Source organism: Anomaloglossus baeobatrachus, chromosome 5 (genome assembly GCF_048569485.1).
Source record: "Anomaloglossus baeobatrachus isolate aAnoBae1 chromosome 5, aAnoBae1.hap1, whole genome shotgun sequence".
NCBI lineage: Eukaryota > Metazoa > Chordata > Amphibia > Anura > Aromobatidae > Anomaloglossus > Anomaloglossus baeobatrachus.
Genome location: NC_134357.1, coordinates 558830669 through 558853583, shown reverse-complemented (window position 1 = coordinate 558853583; position 22915 = coordinate 558830669). Strand labels below are relative to the sequence as shown.

General features: G+C 41.4%; 1 protein-coding gene across 1 annotated transcript in view; it reads right to left on the bottom strand.

Annotated features, from left to right (window-relative positions):
* Nucleotides 1-22419, bottom strand: part of LOC142313004 (uncharacterized) — an 80780-nt gene extending 58361 nt beyond the window's left edge. The window contains 4 exon segments of the mRNA XM_075351990.1: nt 2317-4227; nt 21626-21701; nt 21899-21996; nt 22080-22419. Coding sequence (XP_075208105.1) covers nt 2317-4227; nt 21626-21701; nt 21899-21996; nt 22080-22212 — 2218 coding nt within the window. The 5' untranslated portion in view covers nt 22213-22419.
* Nucleotides 22420-22915: the final 496 nt, after the last annotated feature.

Sequence of the window (22915 nt, the reverse complement as noted above, 5' to 3'; positions counted from 1 at the left end):
AATATATAAGATTATAATTATTTTTTCTTCAGTTCTCAATGGTATAAAGTTGTGTGACATATTTTGTGGTGTCAGTATGATCACTGCATCCTTGAAGTATGGTTTGTAAAATGGGGTCCCTTATAGACGTGTTCTGCTGTTCTAGCATTTGCAAACCATAACACCAACATTTACACTATAATATGGTGCTCTTTCCCTTCTGAGCTTAGAACTGTGCCTCAAAAGTAGTTTTTGACCACATATGGGGTATTGCCATACATAGTAGAATTTGCAGAACAAATTGTGCCATTTATATTCTTCTAGTACCTCTTTTGAGTTAAAAACTTGGGGTCGAAGCAACATTTTAATGGAAAAAAACTGTCATTTTTTTCATTTCCTCAGCCCAATAGGTGTAATTTCCAAAATCGAGCAACTTAACGGGGGTTTCCACTGTTTAGGCACATCAGAGGCTCTGAAAACGCAACATGGCCTCCACTATCCCAGCCAGTTTTGCATCCCTAAATTCAAATGGCGCTCCTTCCCTTCAGAGCCCTACTATGCGTCAAAAACTGTAGTTTTCCACCATATATGAGATATTCTTGTACCCAGGAGAAATTGCACAATAAATTGTATGGTCCATTTTCTCCTGTTACCCTTGTGAAAATGAAAAAGTTGGTGCTAAAGGAATATTTTTGTGTGAAAATTTTAAATGTTTCTTTCCAGATTGCCTTAGTTCATGTGAAGCACCTAAAGGTTTAATAAACTTCTTGACTGTGGTTTTGAGAACTTTTACATTTTAAAATTGTCACTTTTGGGTATTTCTGTCACATCGGTCCCTTAAAGTCATTTCAAATGTGATGTGGTCCCTAAAAAATGGTTTTGTAAATTTTGCTGGAAGAATGAGAAAATGCTGATAAACTTTTAACACTTATAATTTCCTAAGAAAGAAAAAATGTTTAAAAAAATGATGCTAAAGTAGACATGACGTAAATGTTATTTATTTTGTGTGGTATTACTATCTGGTATTACTATCTGATAATAGGACATAAATATTCAAAGCTTGAAATTTGCTAAATTTTCAAATTTTTTCAAGTGTTTGATATTTTCAATTAATAAACCACAAATCAAAAGAACCTACATTTACAACTAAGATTAAGTTGTAACACCCATGCCAGCATCCCTATTCTGCCCCCACCTTCCCTGGTGGGCACCCCCGTCCCTCTCACCTTCCCTGCTGCCCAGAGGCTCCATCCCCACTCCATGTTGCTCTCTCTCAGGGCCCACACATAGCGCACAGGCTTCCTCTGAACGCCCATAGGGTGTGAACACTGCCACATCCTTCTTCTTAAAGGGCCAGTACGCCCTAACCCAGAAGTGCCTCTTAGGTTGGCTGAGAGGCTTCAGGTATTTTAGGTACCTTCCCCTTAAGGGAGGTGTCTGGGCAACAAGACAGTTACATTGCTAATTCTCAGGTCTTCAGTGCTGCTGTTACTGAGCTATATTTTGCTGCTGATTCCTGTTTGTGTTTCAGTGCACTTTTTCATTTCCAAAAGTTTTATTTTAAAAGAGGAATTACAAATGGGTAATAGGAAGAATAAGGAAAATACATTACAATATTTGAGCAAGAAATTGTAAACCTATAGAGTGCACTTTTAATCTGCTGCTGCTACTATAACCATCCATGCTGGCCTGCTACCACGATAGCCACTGCTGCCAGTATCCACACTGGCCATCCACCACGGTACCCGCTGCTGCAAGTATCCTCATCGGCTGCTGCTACTGCATCCATCCATCCATCCATCCATACCGGCCGAATCCACGACATTACTACCCCCCGGGTTGGTGGTAGTAAAGACTCAGCGGCCGGTCCAGTTCACTCCTTCAGGCAAGTGAGCAGTGCCTAATCCTGTGCCCACCTCATGAGCAGTACAGAAGTACAATGTGTCCCAAAAAAAACATTTGCAGAATCACTAGGATAGGTTGAAGCATTCCAGAGTTACGACATGAAGTGACACTAGTCAGAATTAATAAAATTTTGCCTGGCCAGGAAGGTGAAAAGGCTTTGCAGGGAAGAAAAGATTAAAAAAAATGATATTTTACAAGTTTTTTGGCTCTTACTTTTTTTTTTAATGGGGGGAAAAATGTTACTCAAATTCAGAACATAAATATAGTTTCACCCCTTTATGAGTAACAAGTCTTAATTTCTGATAAAAAGAATTTAACTTTCAAATAAAACATTTTCTAAATTCTGGATATGAAATGGATTCTCACATATGTAAGCTCTTTAATGTTTAACAAGAGTTGTTTTGAAAGCAAAGCATTTCTCACAATCTCAACATAGATATGGCTTCTTCCCTATGTGACGTTTTTGATGTTTAACCAAATGTGATTTACACACAAAACGTTTCCCACAGTCTGAACATGAATATGGCTTCTCCCCTGTGTGAGTTCTCTGATGTTTAACAAGAGTTGATTTATCGGCAAAACATTTACCACACTCTGAACATGAAAATGGCTTCTCGCCTGTGTGAGTTCTTTGATGTAAATGAAGACTTGATATCCAATTAAAACCTTGGCCACACTCTGAACATGAAAATGGCTTCTCCCCTGTGTGAATTTTCTGATGTAAATGAAGACTATATCTGTGACTAAAATCTTTCCCACAGTCTGAACATGAAAATGGCTTCTCCCCTGTATGAATTATCTGATGTTTAACAAGAGCTGATTTGTCTGTGTAACATTTCCCACATTCTGAACATGAAAATGGCTTCTCACCTGTGTGAGTTCTCTGATGTACAACAAGATTTGATTTCTTTCTGCAACATTTCCCGCATTCTGAACAGGAAAATGGCTTCACGCCTGTGTGTATTCTCTGATGTGTAATAAGATAATGTTTGTGGCTAAAACACTTTCTACAGTCTAAACATGCAAACGGCTTTTCTCCTTCATGAATTCTTTGATGTCTAACAAGGTTTGATTTTTCTGCAAAACATTTCCCACATTCTGAACATGAACATTGCTTCTCGCCTGTGTGAATTCTCTGATGTGTAACAAAAGTTGATTTATTTGTGTAACATTTCCCACATTCTGAACATGAAAATGGCTTCTCACCTGTGTGAGTTTTCTGATGTGCAACAAGATTTGATTTCTTTGTGTAACATTTCCCACATTCTGAACATGAAAATGGCTTCTCCCCTGTGTGAGTTCTCTGATGTGCAACAAGATTTGATTTCTTTGTGTAACATTTCCCACATTCTGAACATGAAAATGGCTTCTCCCCTGTGTGAGTTCTCTGATGTGCAACAAGATTTGATTTCTTTATGTAACATTTCCCACATTCTGAACATGAAAATGGCTTATCTCCTGTGTGAATTTTCTGATGTAAATGAAAACTATATCTGTGACTAAAATCTTTACCACAGTCTGAACATGAAAATGGCTTCTCCCCTGTGTGAGTTCTCTGATGTGTAACAAGATTTGATTTGTCTGAGTAACATTTCCCACATTCTGAACATGAAAATGGCTTCTCACCTGTATGAGTTCTCTGATGTGTAACAAGTTTTGATTTATTTGTGTAACATTTCCCACATTCTGAACATGAAAATGGCTTCTCGCCTGTGTGAGTTATCTGATGTGCAACAAGATTTGATTTCTTTGTGTAACATTTCCCACATTCTGAACATGAAAATGGCTTCTCCCCTGTGTGAGTTCTCTGATGTGTAACAAGTTTTGATTTATTTGTGTAACATTTCCCACATTCTGAACATGAAAATGGCTTCTCGCCTGTGTGAGTTGTCTGATGTGCAACAAGATTTGATTTCTTTGTGTAACATTTCCCACATTCTGAACATGAAAATGGCTTCTCCCCTGTGTGAGTTCTCTGATGTGTAACAAGTTTTGATTTATTTGTGTAACATTTCCCACATTCTGAACATGAAAATGGCTTCTCGCCTGTGTGAGTTGTCTGATGTGTAATAGGAGCTGATTCATCTGCATAGCATTTCTCACATTCAGAAAATGGATATGGCTTTTCCTCTGTGTGAGGACATTTATTTTCCTCTATAGCCTGTGATGAATCAGAAGATAGGACCTGTTTAATAGGATCAAATGATAGATCCTTTTTGTGAAGCACTGAGCATACAGCTGGGATAACACAATGTTCTTCATATAATTCTTGTGGCACACCAAGTTCATATGAATCAAAGCATGAAGATGCCAGAAGTCCCTCTGATCTCCTAATACAGTCACCTGCCGAGAATAACACTTTGATTACTTTTTCAATAATATAAGCTTGGAAATATTGAAAAATTATAAATAAGCCTGTTAGACAGTACTATTAGGGGCGTATGTCCGGCACAATCCCTGATAGCCACATGCATTTTAGAGTAAAATAGAGGAAAAGTACAATGACATAAGAAGTTCTGACTTTGTAGAAAGTGTAAAACTTGAATTGCAAATTATTTTTTAATGTGATTTTCTTGAATTGTCAAAAATGAAAAAACAAAAAGGGTTAAGGGAGAATATGATAAATAACAAGCAGTACTCGCCTGTTGAATCATTGTCATTTTATAGCTACCAGTTTAGTGCAATTCTCCCTTCTTAGTCTATTTGGCTGTTGTGATGACGAGCCCGATATTACACATGCGTTGTATCACGTTGTTATGAGGACAGTGGTTGTATGCAGCGCTCACATGTTGTATATGGCACATTATGGCTGCAGTCAAGTACAGAAAGGGTGGAGATAAGCACCGAAGCTGCAGGGGCTGTGACTGGCGAGTAATGCTTCTCTCATTTATTTTGTCTCTTAAAAACACATACATCCCCCAGTCATGGGAAGTAGTAAACCTAAATTCTGCCCCCAATTTCTATAAAAAAGTCTAACTATTCTAATGGCTCATTTAGTCAAAGCTGAATACAAAGGAAGACATTAATGACCTCTGTAAAAGACCACAGGCCCATTTAAAAAAAAAAAAAGTCAAAAGTAAATCCACTACGTTAGCTCGTAGGTAAGTTCTGCTAACTGAATGTTCATGGAAACGGTCACAATCTTCCACGCAGACATCTTGGACTTTTTAGTATGTGCATGTACGTTTTAGTATCTGGTACCTGGGTGTGACTATGTTGTCCGTCTGGCTATGTCAGAGTTATTCTACATGCTGGTTCTGGGAAGGATTGGATCACTGAGGTGTTTCGACTTCCAGGAACTACTCTGCTTATTAACTGGGCAGTTTTCCTCAAGTTGCTGTCAGTTGTACACTTTGTTTGAACCTGTACTCCTGTGCTTATCTTGCTCTCTGTTATGGACCTGGACTGCCCTTGTTCACTCTAAAGCCCACTTTACACGCTGCAACATCGCTAGCGATAGCTAGCGATGTCGTGCGCGATAGCACCCGCCCCCTTCGTTTGTGCGCCATTTGGTGATCGCTGCCGTAGCGAATATTATCGCTACGGCAGCATCACACGCACATACCTTTTCAGCGACGTCGCTGTGACCGCCGAACAATCCCTCCTTCAAGGGGTAAGTGCGTTCGGCATCAAAGCGACGTCACTGCGGCGTCACTAAGCTGCCGCCCAATAGCAGAGGGGGGCAGAGATGAGCAGCCGGAACATGCCGCCCACCTCCTTACTTCCTCATTGCCGGTGGATGCAGGTAAGATGTTCGTCGTTCCTGCAGCGTCACAAATAGCGATGTGTGACGCCGCAGGAACGACGAACAACCAGCGGCATGCACCACCACCAATATTTGGTAAAGAAGAAAACAAAGAAAAATTGTATGAAAAATACCCTGACTATAAATAAATAAATTGCAAGTGCTTAATAACAGGGTACTTAGCTTTTTACCTTTTTGCAAAAATGTATACACTGTCTCACCTCGTCATGGTGTACCCATCTGAGACAGTCCCTAACCTACTGAAGTTAAAAACATTATCAATACCTGACTTGTGTCATGTCAAAACTCCAATATGGATGGTGGCAAGTGGTCAGCTGTGTCCCAGATAAAATACACAGCAAAGTGAGACGCAATCAGTTGTTCAGTCTCAGTATTAGGAGGGCTGCACCCCCAACTTGCAATGAAGCAAGATAACATACAAGAAACACAAAAACCTGAGCTGAAACAATGATCAGTAAACATGCAACATTAAGCATGTGAATTGCAGCCTTAAGACTAGAAAAAAACAAAGAAAAATTGTATGAAAAATACCCTGACTATAAATAAATAAATTGCAAGTGCTTAATAACAGGATACTTAGTGTATACATTTTGTGAGACAGTGTATACATTTTTGCAAAAAGGTAAAAAGCTAGTCTTCTAGTCTTAAGGCTGCAATTCACATGCTTAATGTTGCATGTTTACTGATCATTGTTTCAGCTCAGGTTTTTGTGTTTTTTGTATGTTATCTTGCTTCATTGCAAGTTGGGGGTGCAGCCCTCCTAATACTGAGACTGAACAACTGATTGCGTCTCACTTTGCTGTGTATTTTATCTGGGACACAGCTGACCACTTGCCACCATCCATATTGGAGTTTTGACATGACACAAGTCAGGTATTGATAATGTTTTTAACTTCAGTAGGTTAGGGACTGTCTCAGATGGGTACACCGTGATGAGGTGAGACAGCTTTTTACCTTTTTGCAAAAATGTATACACTAAGTACCCTGTTATTAAGCACTTGCAATTTATTTATTTATAGTCAGGGTATTTTTCATACAATTTTTCTTTGTTTTTTTCTAGTCTTAAGGCTGCAATTCACATGCTTAATGTTGCATGTTTACTGTTCATTGTTTCAGCTCAGGTTTTTGTGTTTTTTAATATTTGGTAAAGGAGCGATGTGTCAACGATCAACGATTTTAGATGTTTTTGCGATCGTTGCACGCCGCTCCTTGGTGTCACACGCTGCGATGTCGCTAACGGAGCCGGATGTACGTCACTAACGATGTGACCCCCGACGATATATCATTAGCGATGTCGCAGCGTGTAAAGTACCCTTTAGCCTTTTCCCTGTACCTGTTATCTTTACCCTGGTTTTTTGATCCCTGGATCGGAACCTGTTTTTTCTCCACCTATGGATCCTAAACGTACTCTGTGTGACCAGGTGGTGAGTCTCATGGACTTGGTCCATGATCTTGCTTTGGAACACCAGAAGGTAGAGTCCTCATAGACCCAGTTACAGTGGCAACTCTAGTACCTTGAGTGCCTCCCACACTCCCCCTTCCCAAACTGTTGTCATAACTTCTGGACCGTCAGACATATTATTGAGCTCAACTGAACCTGTTGTGGCACTTCCTGATAAATTTTAAGGCGACAAAGACCAATTTCAAATCTTTGAGGAGAGCTGTAAGCTCTTGTTTGCCTTGCGTCCCCGGTCTTCAGTGGACAAGGCTCAGCGAATAAGTATAATAATGTCCCTGTTACGGGGGTGTCCTCTGACTTGGGCATTTTCTCTTTTCTCATTTTCCTTTTGCTCCTTAACAGTACTCTATGGACACCTTTTTTAGGACTTGGTCTTCTGAAGTCCTTGGAATAATGCAACCCTCAGGTGTCAATTGCACAGAGGCTTTTCAGATACTCTGAAGAGTACGCTGCCTCTACACGCTCCACCAGGTTCATTGGGGGAGGCCACGACTAAGGCTATCTGCAAAGATCTAACAATTCAGGAGTGAAATGAAGCTTATAGTTGATTAAGTCAATAAAAAAAAAAACATTTCGGGGGGAACTAAAACTAAAATAATGTGATTGCGAAATTGTGAACACTCACTATTTTTGATGTGATTATCCAATTCTGAACACAATCACATTTAAAATAATGATAAATAGTAGTCAGTGCACACCCGCTATCATTTTTAGTGAAAATAAAATAATAATAATAATAATAATAATAATAATAATAATAATAATATGATTACCCCCATATAATTTCTATCAAAAGAGGATGTTCCTGATATTTTCTTTGTTGCACTTTACAGCAAAAGCCACGGTCCATAAACAGCTGACAACACAGCAAAGGAATCTCATTGTTGAAAGTTATCAGGAGAAGAGCACAAAATATTTCCAAGCTATTAGATAAGCCATGGAGCATAATCCATGGATCTGTTACACAGAGTTTTGCTCAAAACTCGCTAAGTGTCATAGCCAGGGCTGTGGAGTCGGAGCTCATTTTGGTGGAGTCGGTATAAAATGCTGCGACTCCTAAAATATATAATAAATTGGGGACAGTAGTGCAATGCAGAATGTGCTGAATATTTATTTTTTTTTAACCATACATTTTATTAATTTTTAACAATAAAAATTGAATATACATGTAATGAGTTATTTTGTCCAGTCGGTTATCCTTAATAGTAAAGATTGTCCATTCCCAGTCATTCGTTGCTAGCAATTGAACTGTCAACATATAATATCAAACCCCAATGATTATACCGCCACTTCAGCACCAGGTGGACGTGAGCACCAGCATTCCCCTTCTCCTATTCTCACCTGGAATCGGAGTAATCTAGCCACTTCCCCCATGTTACTTCGAACTTGAACCCTCTATTATTTTTAATTGCAATCATCCGCTCCATGCTACAATTGTGTTGCATCTTGGCCCTTATTTCTTGAGCAGTCGGAACCTGCAGTGTTTACCATTTACTCGCAATACACATTCTTACCACTGTCAGAAATTGTACGGTTATTATTACATCATTGTAATCCATGTCTTCCAGACCTATAGACAACAGAGCTTTTTCGGGGCCCAGCTCCATATTATATCCCAGTATTGAACTTTAGCACTCTTGTGTTTCTGTCCAAACTGGTTGTATCATCCCACACTCCCACCAGATGTGAAGCAATGAACCCGACTGGTTGTTACACCTCCAACATTTATCTGAGTTCTGAGGATATATTTTCTTTAGCCTTACTGGCGTGTAATACCACCTATAAAGGAGTTTCCTTGAGATCTCTAAATAGTTGATACAATGGGACATTTTTTTGTGTATTTGAAACGAATACTCCCATTGTTCTTCCAGGAATCGAGTTTTCAAATCTTTTTCCCATTTCTTCACATATGGTAAGGAGTGCGGGTTTTGTGTGTCATTCAGGGCTTCATACGCCCTTGATATCCTCCCCTTTGTGTCTTTGTTAACCTCAAAGAAATTTTCATATGATGATACCAACTCCTGTTGTCTTGTTTTCACATTTGACAATAAGTGTCTAATTTGGAGGTATTTGTAGAGTCCCTCTTATTTACCCCAAATGTGCTAACAAGGTCACCAAACGGTCTAAGCTCCAAGTTACTCATGATGTCTCCTACCTTGGTTATCCCTTTTGAAATCCACTCCTCCAGATTCATATTTTGGATCATTTTACCAATAATGGTTATCGGGAGCTTATGTGTTCTTATGGTGAGTAGTCTCTGCCCCACCTTCTGTGATAACCAAATGTTTGCTCCCGCTCGTATTGTGGGGTAACATGGTGATTGCTCTTTTTTGGCTAAACGGAGATACCACATATATAAGGCCATAGAGGAATGTCCCACCAGTTGTGCTTCCAATTTTACCCAGGCTTTTGGGGAGTTCCCATCCCACCAGTATCTCAGTTGATTTAGCATAGTAGCTCGGTAGTATGCACGTACACACGAGCATCCATGCCCCCCTGACCTTATTGGCATGAACAGGAATTTTGCCGATACTCTCGGTTTTTGTCGGTTCCATATGAAACTCATTAGAGCTGACTGGAGCTTATTGAGGGTGTGCAATGGTATTTGAATAGGTAGGTTGCGAAAGTAATATAGGATTTGGGGTAAAAACATCATTTTTACTTCTGATATACGGCCTAACCAGGATATCATTGCCTTGGGGTATGCTTGTATTTCCTTATTTATATTTTGCAATAGATTTGCATAGTTTATTTTTCCCAGGTTTTTGATCGGATAAGTTAATTGAATCCCTAGGTATGGGATTTTGTCTTCTTTCCAAGTCAGTGGATACTGTTCCATTAGTTTCTGTTTTGTGGCCTGTGGGATACCCATATCAAGGATTAAGCATTTTCTCAGATTAATTTTATAGTAGCTAACTTGCCAAAATTGGGTAATTATTCTAAATATATGAGGTAGGGAGACCTCAGGGTTCGTGACACATAGTATGACGTCATCTGCAAATAGGCCTATCTTGCTCTCCAAGGCTCCCACACTGATCCTGGAGATTTCTCTCTCCTTTCTCTCCTTTCTTATGGCCCGAGCAAATGGTTCCATCAATAGAACGAATATCAGGGGGTAGAGAGGGCACCCCTGCCTCGTTCCATTTGTTATATTAAATCCTGAGGACAAATACCCATTTGAATATACCCGGGCCGAGGGCTTAGAGTATAGTGCCATGATGGATGATAGGATCGATCCCTCAAAACCAAAGCCTCGAAGCGTCCTTTCCATGAATCCCCAGTGGATTCTGTCAAACGCCTTCTCCGCATCCAAAGATAGGAGCAGAGAAGGCGTTCGACTCACCTCCACCTCAGCGATCAGGTCAATAAGGCGTCGGGTTCCGTCACTGGTCTGTCTATTTTTGACAAATCCAACTTGGTCCCAGTGAATTAGCTCAGGGAGGATGTGCAGGAGCCTTAGAGACTATGCTTTAGCATATAATTTAACGTCCGTATTTAATAACGAGATTGGCCAAAAATTTGCTGGAGTGTCTGGGTCCTTTTCAGGTTTGGGCAGGGTAATAATATGAGCATTCAGCATTTCTACAGGAAAGGAGCTGTTCTTGGTGGCCTCATTGAACACTCTTACCAAGTATGGTGAGACTGAGTTTTTATACTTTTTATAGTAGTCATTTGGAATGCCATCTGGTCCCGGGGCCTTGTGTAATTTCAGGGTATCTATAGCTCTATGAATTTCCAATGTTGTAAGTGCCTGGGATAGCAATTCCTTCTGTGTAATTGATAGTTTTGGTAGATTTACTGATTCTAAGAATGTCATTATTTCTGCGTCATTTGGTTGGTGGGTCCGTTTATCTCCTTTTAAGTTGCATAGGGTTTCGTAATATTTAGCAAATTCGTTTGCAATTTGTTGAGGGTTCATTATTTTTTCCTTGTTGGGGCTGATTAAATATGGGATTCGGGATTTTGCTGCATGTATTTTCACCTGTTTAGCCAACAATTCCCCCGATTTATTTCCTTGCCAATAATACTTCATTTTGAGTTTTTTGAGGGCATGCTCGTATGTGTGTAGATTAAGCTCATGTAGCTGTTTTTGTAGATCTGAGATCTCCGCCGCTCTAGTGGGTGAGTAGGATTGTTTATGCAATCTATGTAAATTCCCCAGCTTAGTTTGGATATCAGTTACTGCCATTTGCGTAGTTTTTTTGTAATGTGAGGCCTGTTTTATAAAATGCCCTCTCATGACCACCTTGTGTGCACACCATAGGGTTGTGTCTGATACTTCTCTATTGTCATTTTGTGCAAAATAATCGTGGATGGTTTGCTGCATTTGTGGTGCGCAAGTAGGGTGGTTCAAGATATAAGTATTAAGCCTCCATATTGGAGATTTATCTATTTCATGCTTCTCCTCTATTTCCAGTGTGATGGGAGCATGGTTACTCCAAGTGATATTTCCTATTTTTGCGGCTACAACTAGAAAGAAATCAATTCTTGTGTAGGTATTGTGCTGGTGTGAAAGAAACGTGTAATCTCTTGTCGATGGATTCTTTAATCTCCAAACATCATATAATTCATGTGTGTGAAACGGTTTTGTAAGTGGGCTAGGGTTAAGTTTTTTTTTATCTAGATGTGGAATCCATGTTTGGCCACAGTGCTACATTGAAATCCCCTACTAGTATTAGAGGGCCCTTTTTAACTTTGTTGGCTTTTACTATTGTTTTCCAAATGTGTGTATATTGTCCTTTATTATGGGCATATACAGTTACTAGTGTGTATGGGATATTATTAATTAAACATTGTAATATAATATATCGTCCATGAGGATCTATAATTTGGTTTGTTTGAGAAAAAACAACCGAATCCCTTATTGCAATTGCCACCTCTTTCTTCCGATCAGCTGGTGCCAGTAGCACATGCGGGAATCTTTTATGTTTTAATCTACTCTTATCTCCACTGTTTAAGTGAGTCTCCTGTACACACAATATGTCTGCATTGTTCTTCAGTGCTTCTTTCCATAATGTTGACCTCTTGTATGGGGAATTTAGATCTTTGGCGTTAATAGATATGAATTTAACCCCCATCTAAATGTTTTGTCTTGTTTGCTAAATGTCTTTGCTGTGTATAATTTGTCCCTTTTCTCTTATGTGAACTGATGGGGCACACTGTTACACTCTCAATTTCATACTCATCTACATTACTGATGCCCACGTCCATCGTATGACCACGTCGCTTCATACCCCCCTCTTTCTTTCCCGCAATTCCGACTGGAAGTTTCTTCAGCTGTAAATAAAAAAAAACAAAAAAAAAAAACCACAAAAAACACAAGTAACTGTTGCACAAGTAACCTTGCTCTCAAGAGCAAAAACATAGGGTGCCCTTATGGGCTTCCCATATCGGGTATCAGGAGCCAAACTTAGGCCTATCAAACAAAATTTGGCCTGGGCTCTGACATAGTCCCCAGGAGTAGACCAGGAAAAAGAAAAATGCCTGTTCAAAAGAGAAACAGAAAAATAAAACAAAGAGAATAAAAAAGGAAAAAATATAGGAAAAAATTCAGGTAAATTATCAGTGTAGAAAAAAGAAAAAAAAAAAAACAGAAAACCAAGATCTCCAAGAAATCCAGGAAAAGGGTCCATGTCCAAGTCCCGATATCGTATGGAGTCCATGCCATAAGTGACCCCCGGCTTCGTCAGACCCGAATTTTCTTCCCAAAGAGGGGCCTTACTGCTCTTAGTCTGTTTATCCAGATGGTGAATCCTAAAGAACTCTTCTGTAAAGGATCAATTAGCAGAGTTCAATTCCGGTTTTTCAATCTCTGTTCCTGGCGGCTTAAACACTTTCTCTACATGCAGAATTCATGCTTTGGACCAATCCTCCGCGATTTGTTGTGATAGTGGGTTTCTTTCCAGGCCTTCCCTGGCTGTAGAGGATAGATTCCACTCCTTGCAGAGTCGTAAGGCTTGTTCCGGGCTGCTTGCCACATGCTTGTGCCCATCTTTAGTTATTATGAGCTTTACTGGGAAAACCCATTTGTATGGGATGTTGTGTTCCCTTAGTATCCCTGTGCATGATGAGAATGCCTTTCTGCGTGTTAAAGTGAATGCCGATAAGTCTGCCTATATGGATATACAGTGCCTACAAGTAGTATTCAACCCCCTGCAGATTTAGCAGGTTTACACATTCGGAATTAACTTGGCATTGTGACATTTGGACTGTAGATTAGCCTGGAAGTGTGAAATGCACTGCAGCAAAAAAGAATGTTATTTCTTTTTTTTTTTTTTTTTTAAAAATTGTGAAAAGTTTATTCAGAGGGTCATTTATTATTCAACCCCTCAAACCACCAGAATTCTGTTTGCTTCCCCTAAAGTATTAAGAAGTATTTCAGGCACAAAGAACAATGAGCTTCACATGTTTGGATTAATTATCTCTTTTTCCAGCCTTTTCTGACTAATTAAGACCTTCCCCAAACTTGTGAACAGCACTCATACTTGGTCAACATGGGAAAGACAAAGGAGCATTCCAAGGCCATCAGAGACAAGATCGTGGAGGGTCACAAGGCTGGCAAGGGGTACAAAACCCTTTCCAAGGAGTTGGGCCTACCTGTCTCCACTGTTGGGAGCATCATCCGGACGTGGAAGGCTTATGGAACTACTGTTAGCCTTCCACAGCCTGGACAGCCTTTCAAAGTTTCCACCCGTGCCGAGGCCAGGCTTGTCCGAAGAGTCAAGGCTAACCCAAGGACAACAAGTAAGGAGCTCCGGGAAGATCTCATGGCAGTGGGGACATTGGTTTCAGTCAATACCATAAGTAACGTACTCCACCGCAATGGTCTCCGTTCCAGACGAGCCCGTAAGGTACCTTTACTTTCAAAGCGTCATGTCAAGGCTCGTCTACAGTTTGCTCATGATCACTTGGAGGACTCTGAGACAGACTGGTTCAAGGTTCTCTGGTCTGATGAGACCAAGATCGAGATCTTTGGTGCCAACCACACACGTGACGTTTGGAGACTGGATGGCACTGCATACGACCCCAAGAATACCATCCCTACAGTCAAGCATGGTGGTGGCAGCATCATGCTGTGGGGCTGTTTCTCAGCCAAGGGGCCTGGCCATCTGGTCCGCATCCATGGGAAGATGGATAGCACGGCCTACCTGGAGATTTTGGCCAAGAACCTCCGCTCCTCCATCAAGGATCTTAAGATGGGTCGTCATTTCATCTTCCAACAAGACAACGACCCAAAGCACACAGCCAAGAAAACCAAGGCCCGGTTCAAGAGGGAAAAAATCAAGGTGTTGCAGTGGCCTAGTCCGTCTCCTGACCTTAACCCAATTGAAAACTTGTGGAAGGAGCTCAAGATTAAAGTCCACATGAGACACCCAAAGAACCTAGATAACTTGGAGAAGATCTGCATGGAGGAGTGGGCCAAGATAACTCCAGAGACCTGTGCCGGCCTGATCAGGTCTTATAAAAGACGATTATTAGCTGTAATTGCAAACAAGGGTTATTACACAAAATATTAAACCTAGGGGTTGAATAATAATTGACCCACACTTTTATGTTGAAAATTTATTAAAATTTAACTGAGCAACATAACTTGTTGGTTTGTAAGATTTATGCATCTGTTAATAAATCCTGCTCTTGTTTGAAGTTTGCAGGCTCTAACTTATTTGCATCTTATCAAACCTGCTAAATCTGCAGGGGGTTGAATACTACTTGTAGGCACTGTATCTTTAAAACGATCAGGCAGAGATGGCGGGTTTCGAGCTGCCTCCATCACTTTTTCTTTGATGTGGAAGAAATGTATTCTAACTATTACATCTCTGCGTATTGGGGCTGGGAGATGCTTAGGCTTAGGAAGCCTGTGGGCTCTGTCCAGAACCAGAACCATCTGCGTTGAGTCCGGCATCAGGCATGAGAAATAAATCAGTGAGAAATTCTTTGAGAGTATCTATTTTAACCGTCTCTGAAATACCTCTCAGTCTGACGTTGTTGCGGCGTGATCTATCCTCCATATCCGCTATTTTGAGCTTTAGTGCATCTACCTCTTCATCTATAGACACAACTGAATCCACCACCTCATTGTGCGCCGTTGTTATCTCCGCCATCTTATCTTCTATGTGAGACGTGCGTTCTCCTATGGCATTAATGTCCCTTTGAATAGATCTAAGCATATTTTGCATATCTTTTTTAAATGTGGACATTATTTCAGACATAAGCTGTCTCATAGTATGCTCATTGAGTGGCTCTGCAGCTGTAACATTTGTATTGCGATGCCTGTACTCTGGTAGTGCTGCTGGTATCTTTCAGGCCTCTTCCAGGAGAGGAAGCCTGGGGCTGGATTACTGGGTCCTCCCCCTGGTCCCTCTCCTCTTGGCCCGTGTGCTCCCTGAGTGTATCCCAGTCCTGTTCTTCCCTGCGGTTATAGGGGCTGCTCCCTCCGTGTTTCCCTTCTGCTGTCCCCTGCATGAAGTCTCCTACCTCTCCCAGCCCGCATGGAGTTGTGGATTTCAGCGCTGCCATGCCGTGCTTGTGCTTTCCGGCACCATTTTGAGTGCCCTCTGCTGCAGGGTAAAACTGGGTGAGTTTGATGGGGCTTTTCCTTCCTTTGCCCCTGACGCTCCGCTGCTCTTTCATGGCTTCTCACTCCTGACTTCTTCCACTGACAATCGAGTCTGGAGCTGCTGCTAAATAACGCTGTGTGCCGCTGTATAGGGTCAGTATGCACCGGAGACTCACTACTGTGCTTCCTTCTCCATGTGCTGCTGGCCACGCCCCCCGTGCTGAATATTTTTTTCATAGGAAATTGGGAAAGTTATGAAATGTTCTATAAATGGCTGGTCTATTCCTGATCTAAGGCTACATTCACACACAGCATTTTTGCTGCGTTTTTTGAGAATACGTTTTTCAGCTGCAAAAGCAGATCAGCTTTTTAAAAAACCGCATCACCTGAAAGGTTTCTGAGCTCATAGATAATGCTTTCATTAGCAAAAGCAGATTAGAAAAACAACACAAACTGACTGCTCATTGTCTGTGAGGATCCTCACAAAACGCTGTGTCTGAATGTCCTATCTTGAAACCCATTGCCTTTGCTGGGATGCCCAGAGTCACTGCATTTCACTGAATTATACTGCCATCAATGATCGATATGTTTGTGACAAGAAAGAAATTGTTAGTAAGACACTGGCAGTAAAAGATAGTATAGCTCATCACACCGGCCAGTTTCTCCAGGCCTTAGTGGAAAACGTTTTGCAAGATTAGGAACGCAAAAAAGAACAGGTTCTTGCTATTGTAACGAACAATGCTTCAAACATAAGTACAATTAAACTGATGAATGAGAGTAATGAACAACAGCTAGAAGAAAATTTAGGATTTAGTATGTGTGAGATGGAAGGCCACAGTGCTGTTCATGTAACTGAGGAACAAACAGATATTACAACAGAAGAACAGCAAAATGATACTTTAGGATTAGATGATCTTGTTGAAGCTGCTTCAAAACACTTTCATATTCATCACATGCGCGGTGTTGTGCACACGCTGCAGCTGGCAATAAGAGAGTCTGCAAGAGGGACCCCGATTTCACACATCCGTTTTTTTGCCAGTTTGGCGGATGCAGCGCACTCCAGTACAGTGTATACAGTACAGTGGCAGCGCGACAAACGCTGGTCACATGCTGTCATGTGACCCGGAAGTTGCGGCGCTGCCACTGTACTGTATCGTACTGTACTGGCGTGCGCCAGATCCGCCACACCGGCGAAAAGCAGGATGTGTGAAACTGGGCGGACATGCTGGAAATCTGATTGAAAAAGTGAGGAAATTGGTTATTGCCACCAGAACCCCTAAAATTGATTCCATCTTGAAGAGACATCCTGGGAAAGGGGCAATTGTTGATCAAGCCACTCGGTGAGGCAGCACTTATTTAATGACTGAGCGATTGCTTGAACTAAAATCATTTCTTATAGATATAGTGAACCCTCAAGTAACCTTAAATGAAGGTCAATGGACACAGGTGGCTGAATTGAAGGAATTGCTTAAATCACCCATTTACCGTGACTAAAAAATTACAAGCTGAGGATTTAACTCCTGCCATTTTCATAAGGGAATGGAAGAACTTGCTATTTTGCCTGTCCCAAAGAGGAGGTTTAATCGCAGATGGCATTTCTGCTTCAATGAAATGGAGAGACAACTATTGGAAAATAAAATTCTTCTGGCAGCTGTTTATGTGGCCCCAAGTCATCGTATACTGCTTGATGATCAACAACTTACTAAAGGAGAAGAAGCTTTGACTGAGGTAGCAGTTAGGATGAGCAGCTACAGGAGTCAGGACTGCCAGGCGCAAGAGGACTTTGGTCCTTTCAGTGCTACTGCTGCCATATCTTCATCCTCATCAGATCAGGAGTTTAACTTTGACAAGTATTTGAATGACACGGAGCAGACAAAGCGTTGCCGCAAGGAAAAAGATTTCACTCCGTCTCCTATAGCAGCAGATTGACCAGATTTCAGTAACATTTTTCACTTGCTCTCAAAGAAATAGAAAAATTCAACCGTTCATCAAAACTGACTGTGCATGAGGCAATTCCTTTATGCTCGGAAATTGTTAGAGATGTTGCCCATGTGGTTACGGCTTTGACTCCAACCCAAATTACTGTAGAGAGGTTGTTCTCTAGCCTTAAAATTATTAGGTCAGATTTGAGGTCATCTATGAAGGAGGATCTGATGGAAGCAATTCTATTTCTTAGAACAAATTCATAGACTGCACAAATGTTATTTAGTATGTTCTTGTTGAAAACTGTTTTTTGCCACTTATAGTGTGTAACGTTGTACCTCGCAACCTGGGGGGGGGGGGGGGGTTTACTCGCTTGCAGCAATGCAGGGTAGCTTAGGCATACACAGGCAACACAGTCTCTCTCAAAATGCAGCAGTTTATTAGTAACCAACATAAATTGCCCTTCCAAAACACAATGAAGCCTCTCCTGGCTTAAAGAAAAAGGTAAACTAAACACCTTCACATACCGCGGGCTTCAAGTCCATTTAAATGTCCATAGTGAAGGTATGGCTGTCTCCCCAGGAGACACGGATTTCTGGTCAGTCTTTGTAGCGGACCGCCCGCTCAGGTTTGGACACTACGAGTGTCAGAGTGGAGCTCCCTCAGCCTCCACACACTCAGTTCCAGAAGGTTGAAGGCAACTCACGCTTCCTTAAGCAGGTTGCTTCCAGAGGCTCCAACCTCTCTGAGAATAGCAGCCTCTTTTCCTGCCTGAGGCTGCTCCTCATGCAGTGCTTCTCATACACTGCTCCAAAACACTCACAGACTCCATGTACCAAACAAGCTAATTAAGACCTGTGTCAGACACACCCATAGGCAAGGGTATGTGGATTCTCCAGACCTGCACAGCACACAGGCATTATTAAAGGGAACCTGACCCTTATATGTAGAAACAAGCCTTTGTGGAACTACAAGTCCCATAGCAACCTCTTCAGTTAAATATCGCAGCGACCTTCTCCACTGCGACATATAGCGACCATTTACCACATTGGTGGTCGCTACCTCACAAGTGTATTACATAGTGTAATATAACACTATGTAATACACTATGTAAGTGACAAAAAAACAGTTTTCAACAAAAACATACTAAATAACATTTAGTATAATGCTTATATTTAAGTGAAAAATGTATTGTAGTACAATGTGAACATCAGACATTTAATCATTTTTATGATAAAATATATCTAAATATCTTGATTATTGTATCATAAAAATGATTAAATGTCTGATGTTCACATTGTACTACAATACATTTTTCACTTAACTATAAGCAATATATGTGGAAGTAGGAGTCGGTGCAAGGGAAATTGAGGAGTCGGAGTCGAAGGTTTGGCTTACCGACTCCACAGCCCTAGTCATAGCAGCATCAGACATTATTCACACTACAGATTCTGACACTCCACACTATGGTTTCTCTGGTGTTTCTGAGTTACACAGGCAAGCTGGGGCTTCGACAAGCTGTATGCTCCTTAATGGTCAGGATAGCAAGAGTTAAACTCTACTAGCCTGCTGGTTCTCTCTGGGAGCACGTTCTGTTGGAAACCTATGACATTTATTCCTTGCCTTTTTAAGATGGTGGAATCTATGTTTCCACGCCGACTATAGCCTTTGCTGTGGTGGCATGTGTGCTATTGTGTCCCACTCCCGCTGGTGATTATATTGTGTGGTGCTCATTGTCTTGTTGTTTCCTCTCTGCTCCTATTTTCCTCCTTACCGCTTATTGTCTTATACCTTTGTATGAGCGTGCTGTAAGATTTCTTGTTTCACCTGTTTGTCTATCTCTGTTGGTTTTATCACACTCCTGTCCCGGCCATTCACTGCAGTAGAGAGGGAGGGGGTATAAGATCAGGGCCGGTCAGAAGCAGGGTCAGGTTGGTGGCTCAGACCGCTTCACCTTCAGAGGTTACTCTGGGATTAGGGATACCTAGTACCCCCTAGTCTGAGAGCCAGTCTAAGAGCCCTGGTCCCCTGCTCTCCCTATTTACCATGACAGGATCACTGTGAATACTGTCATCAAATAGGGTCTTAAATTCGTTACAACAGTGACATTACCTAGAACTGGACGCCCTTCAAAAAAATGATGTGCAGAAAAGAAAAAAGTTGACAACCAACAGGCCTGCAGGAATTTCTGGCTAGTACTAGTTGTGTACCACATGTGATAAGAATCTCTGGTATTCTTCATATGTTTCTGGTAGGGTGGCAGACACAAGCGTTTTCTTATTATGAAAAACAGACAGGTTCGGCTATATTTTGCCAAAACTTCCAACAAGTCTGTGAGAAGCATGTGGGAAAATGTGTTAAGGACTGATGAGACAAAATTTTAACTTTTGGGTTATAATCCCAAAAGTTATGTTACAGTAGGTACAAAGCCAACACTGCGCATCGCCAAAAGAACACCCTACCCTCAGTGAAACACGGTGGAGGCAGAATTATGCATTGAGGCAGGTTTTTGTTTGGGAACTGTGGATTTAGTCTAGGTGAAATGATTTATAAACAGTTCCAAATATCAGTTAGATTTACAAAAATATCTACAAGCCTCTGCTACAATGCAGAAGAGTTACATAGGTTGAAAAAAAAGCCTAAGTGCATCTAGTTCAAACTTGCTCCTCCAATTATACATTTTTGTCACTATATCATTTATAACCGACAAGGTTGTGTGTACTGAGGAACACATGCAGCCCCTTTTTAATAGCTGTTATAGTGTCAGCTATCACTACCTCTTGTGGTCGGCATTCTACAGTCAGAATGCTTTAACTGTAAAAAACCCTTTCTTATTTAGCTGCCGGTATCGCGTTTCTTCCACTTGCAGCGAGTGCCCCCTGGTCCTTAGTATTGTTTTTGGTAGGAATAAGTCATGTGCCAGTCCTTTGTATTGACCACACATGTATTTATACAAATAAATGAGATCTCCACTGAGACATCTTTTTTTCTAAGCTGAACAAGCCCAACTTTTTCAACCTCTCACCATCTGACTAAGTTCTGAATATCATTTTTATAACGTGGAGACAAAAATTGGATCCCATATTCCAGATGTGCAAAGTGAAGTTGGAAAGAAAATCACGCAAATAGGGTCTTATTCAATATAAATTATGAGGAAATACTTAGAGGGGCTCACCTCATATAGGTCACAACCACCACAAATGCCTGTAGGCCGCTGCAGAATTCCACGTGGAGATCAAACAATGGAAATGAAGAAAGGGTTAATCTCCTGCGCCATCAAAGTCCACACGGTATAAGGTAGAACAAGATTTAATCGTCAACGCATTTCAAAGTCATCAAGACTTCAACAAAACAAGCGTTAATGACTTTGAAATGCATTGACCAATAAATCATATTCTACCTTATACTGTTTGGACTTTGTGGCGGTGCAGGAGATTAATAATTTCTTCATATTCCAGATGTGGCCTTACAGGTAATTTATAGAGGGGTTAACAATACGTTGGGATCACGGGATCTAATCTCTCTTTTTATACATGCTAAAATCTTGTTTGCTTTTGCAGCTGCTTCCTGACATTGAGTGCTGCTTCTCTGCTTACTTGTTACCAGAATCCCCAAGTCTTTCTCCTGTTCTGTACTCCCGAGTCTACTTCCATTTAATGTATATGCAGCTATAGGATTACTACGTCCTAAGTGCATTACTCTACATTTATAAACATTAAATCTCATTTGCCAAGTGTCTGCCCATTCCCACATCTTATCCAGATCATTTTGTAATATCAAGGTCAGTTTTTAATATCCTACATAGTTTGGTGTCATCAGCAAAGACTGACACTTTACTATCAATCCCATCCACAAGGTCATTAATAAAAGAGAATAAAAAGAATAAACTGCACATTTTTCGTGTCTAGGATGTACGGGAATCTTCTTACACCTTATTTTTAGGATAATAAGTTTTGTTCCTTCTTAGTCCCACATTGTAGCAGCTGCTGAATGAGAAAAATCTGTGACTTCTCTGCATTTAGTGGTCACTACTCACCTGGGCGGTTATCCTTACTCCGCTCATCACCCCTCACATATGTCTCTGTAGTATTAATATGGGTCAGATCTTCCCCCTGAAACAAAGATTGTAAAAGTCACAGACAGATGGAGAAGTCCCATCTATGGTCAGCTCTAATCCTGCCATCTCCACCGCTCTCATTACACAAGTATAACACATATAATACTGGAGGATAAAACAAGACTGAGCACAAGACCTTCACAGCCGTCTACACATCATAGGGAGATTTCATGGCACCTTCTCTCCATCTACCTGATGATCCTGAGGAACATCGGGCTCTTCTTGTTTACAGTCCTGTGAGAGAAGAGGACGTGGACATCTCTCTGGTGTTGTCCTCTTACTGGATAGACCTGGAGGAGACACATACAGGGACTGAATTCATTCCTTACATACAGATAATTATAGGCCGTGTGTATTTAGTCCTGTCTATTACCTGGTGATGTGAGGGGCCGGGGAACCTCCATCATGACGTCCTTGTACAGATCTTTGTGTCCTTCTAAATACTCCCACTCCTCCATGGAGAAATAGACGGTGACGTCCTGACACCTTATAGGAACCTGACACATACAATGATACCGTCACCCCCGATCCCTTCATAGCGTTACTGTATAATGTCCCAGCATTCCCAGCAGTGTCACCTCTCCAGTCAGCAGCTCAATCATCTTGTAGGTGAGTTCTAGGATCTTCTGGTCAGTGATGTCCTCATGTATCGGGGGGTGAGGTGGAGGCCCCGTGATTGGGCTCAGGGGTCTTCCCCATCCCTCAGACACAGGGGCCTGACAGCGCTCACTAGAGGTCTTCTTCACTACTGTGTAATCCTGGTTATGGAGAGACACAGTAAGAAATCTCACTCCAGACATTTCCAGAGTCCTCACCTCTCCAGTTCTGTGCATCTGTTATTCCCATAGATAAGAATGGTGTAATGTGACGTCATCAGAATCTCTCACCTCTCCAGTAAGCCGGAAGAGGATCTCTAGGGTGAGGTGTAATATCCTCTCCGCCATCTTGTCCCTGTCCATATCCATCCTTCACGGGGCAATCAGGAGGATTCTCTTCTATAGAGCGATTGTTCTCCCCCAGCATCTAATGTGTATGGAGCCTGAGCCCAGTAATGGGGAATCTCCACACACCTCCACCTGCAGAGCCGCACACTAGATATATGGCTGCTCTGTGCTTCCAGGACCTGTGATGATGTCACATGGAGGGGAGGAGTCAGGGGTCACATGGTCAGCTCCTCAGTGTATGGTAGTCTCTAAATCCCTGTGGCCA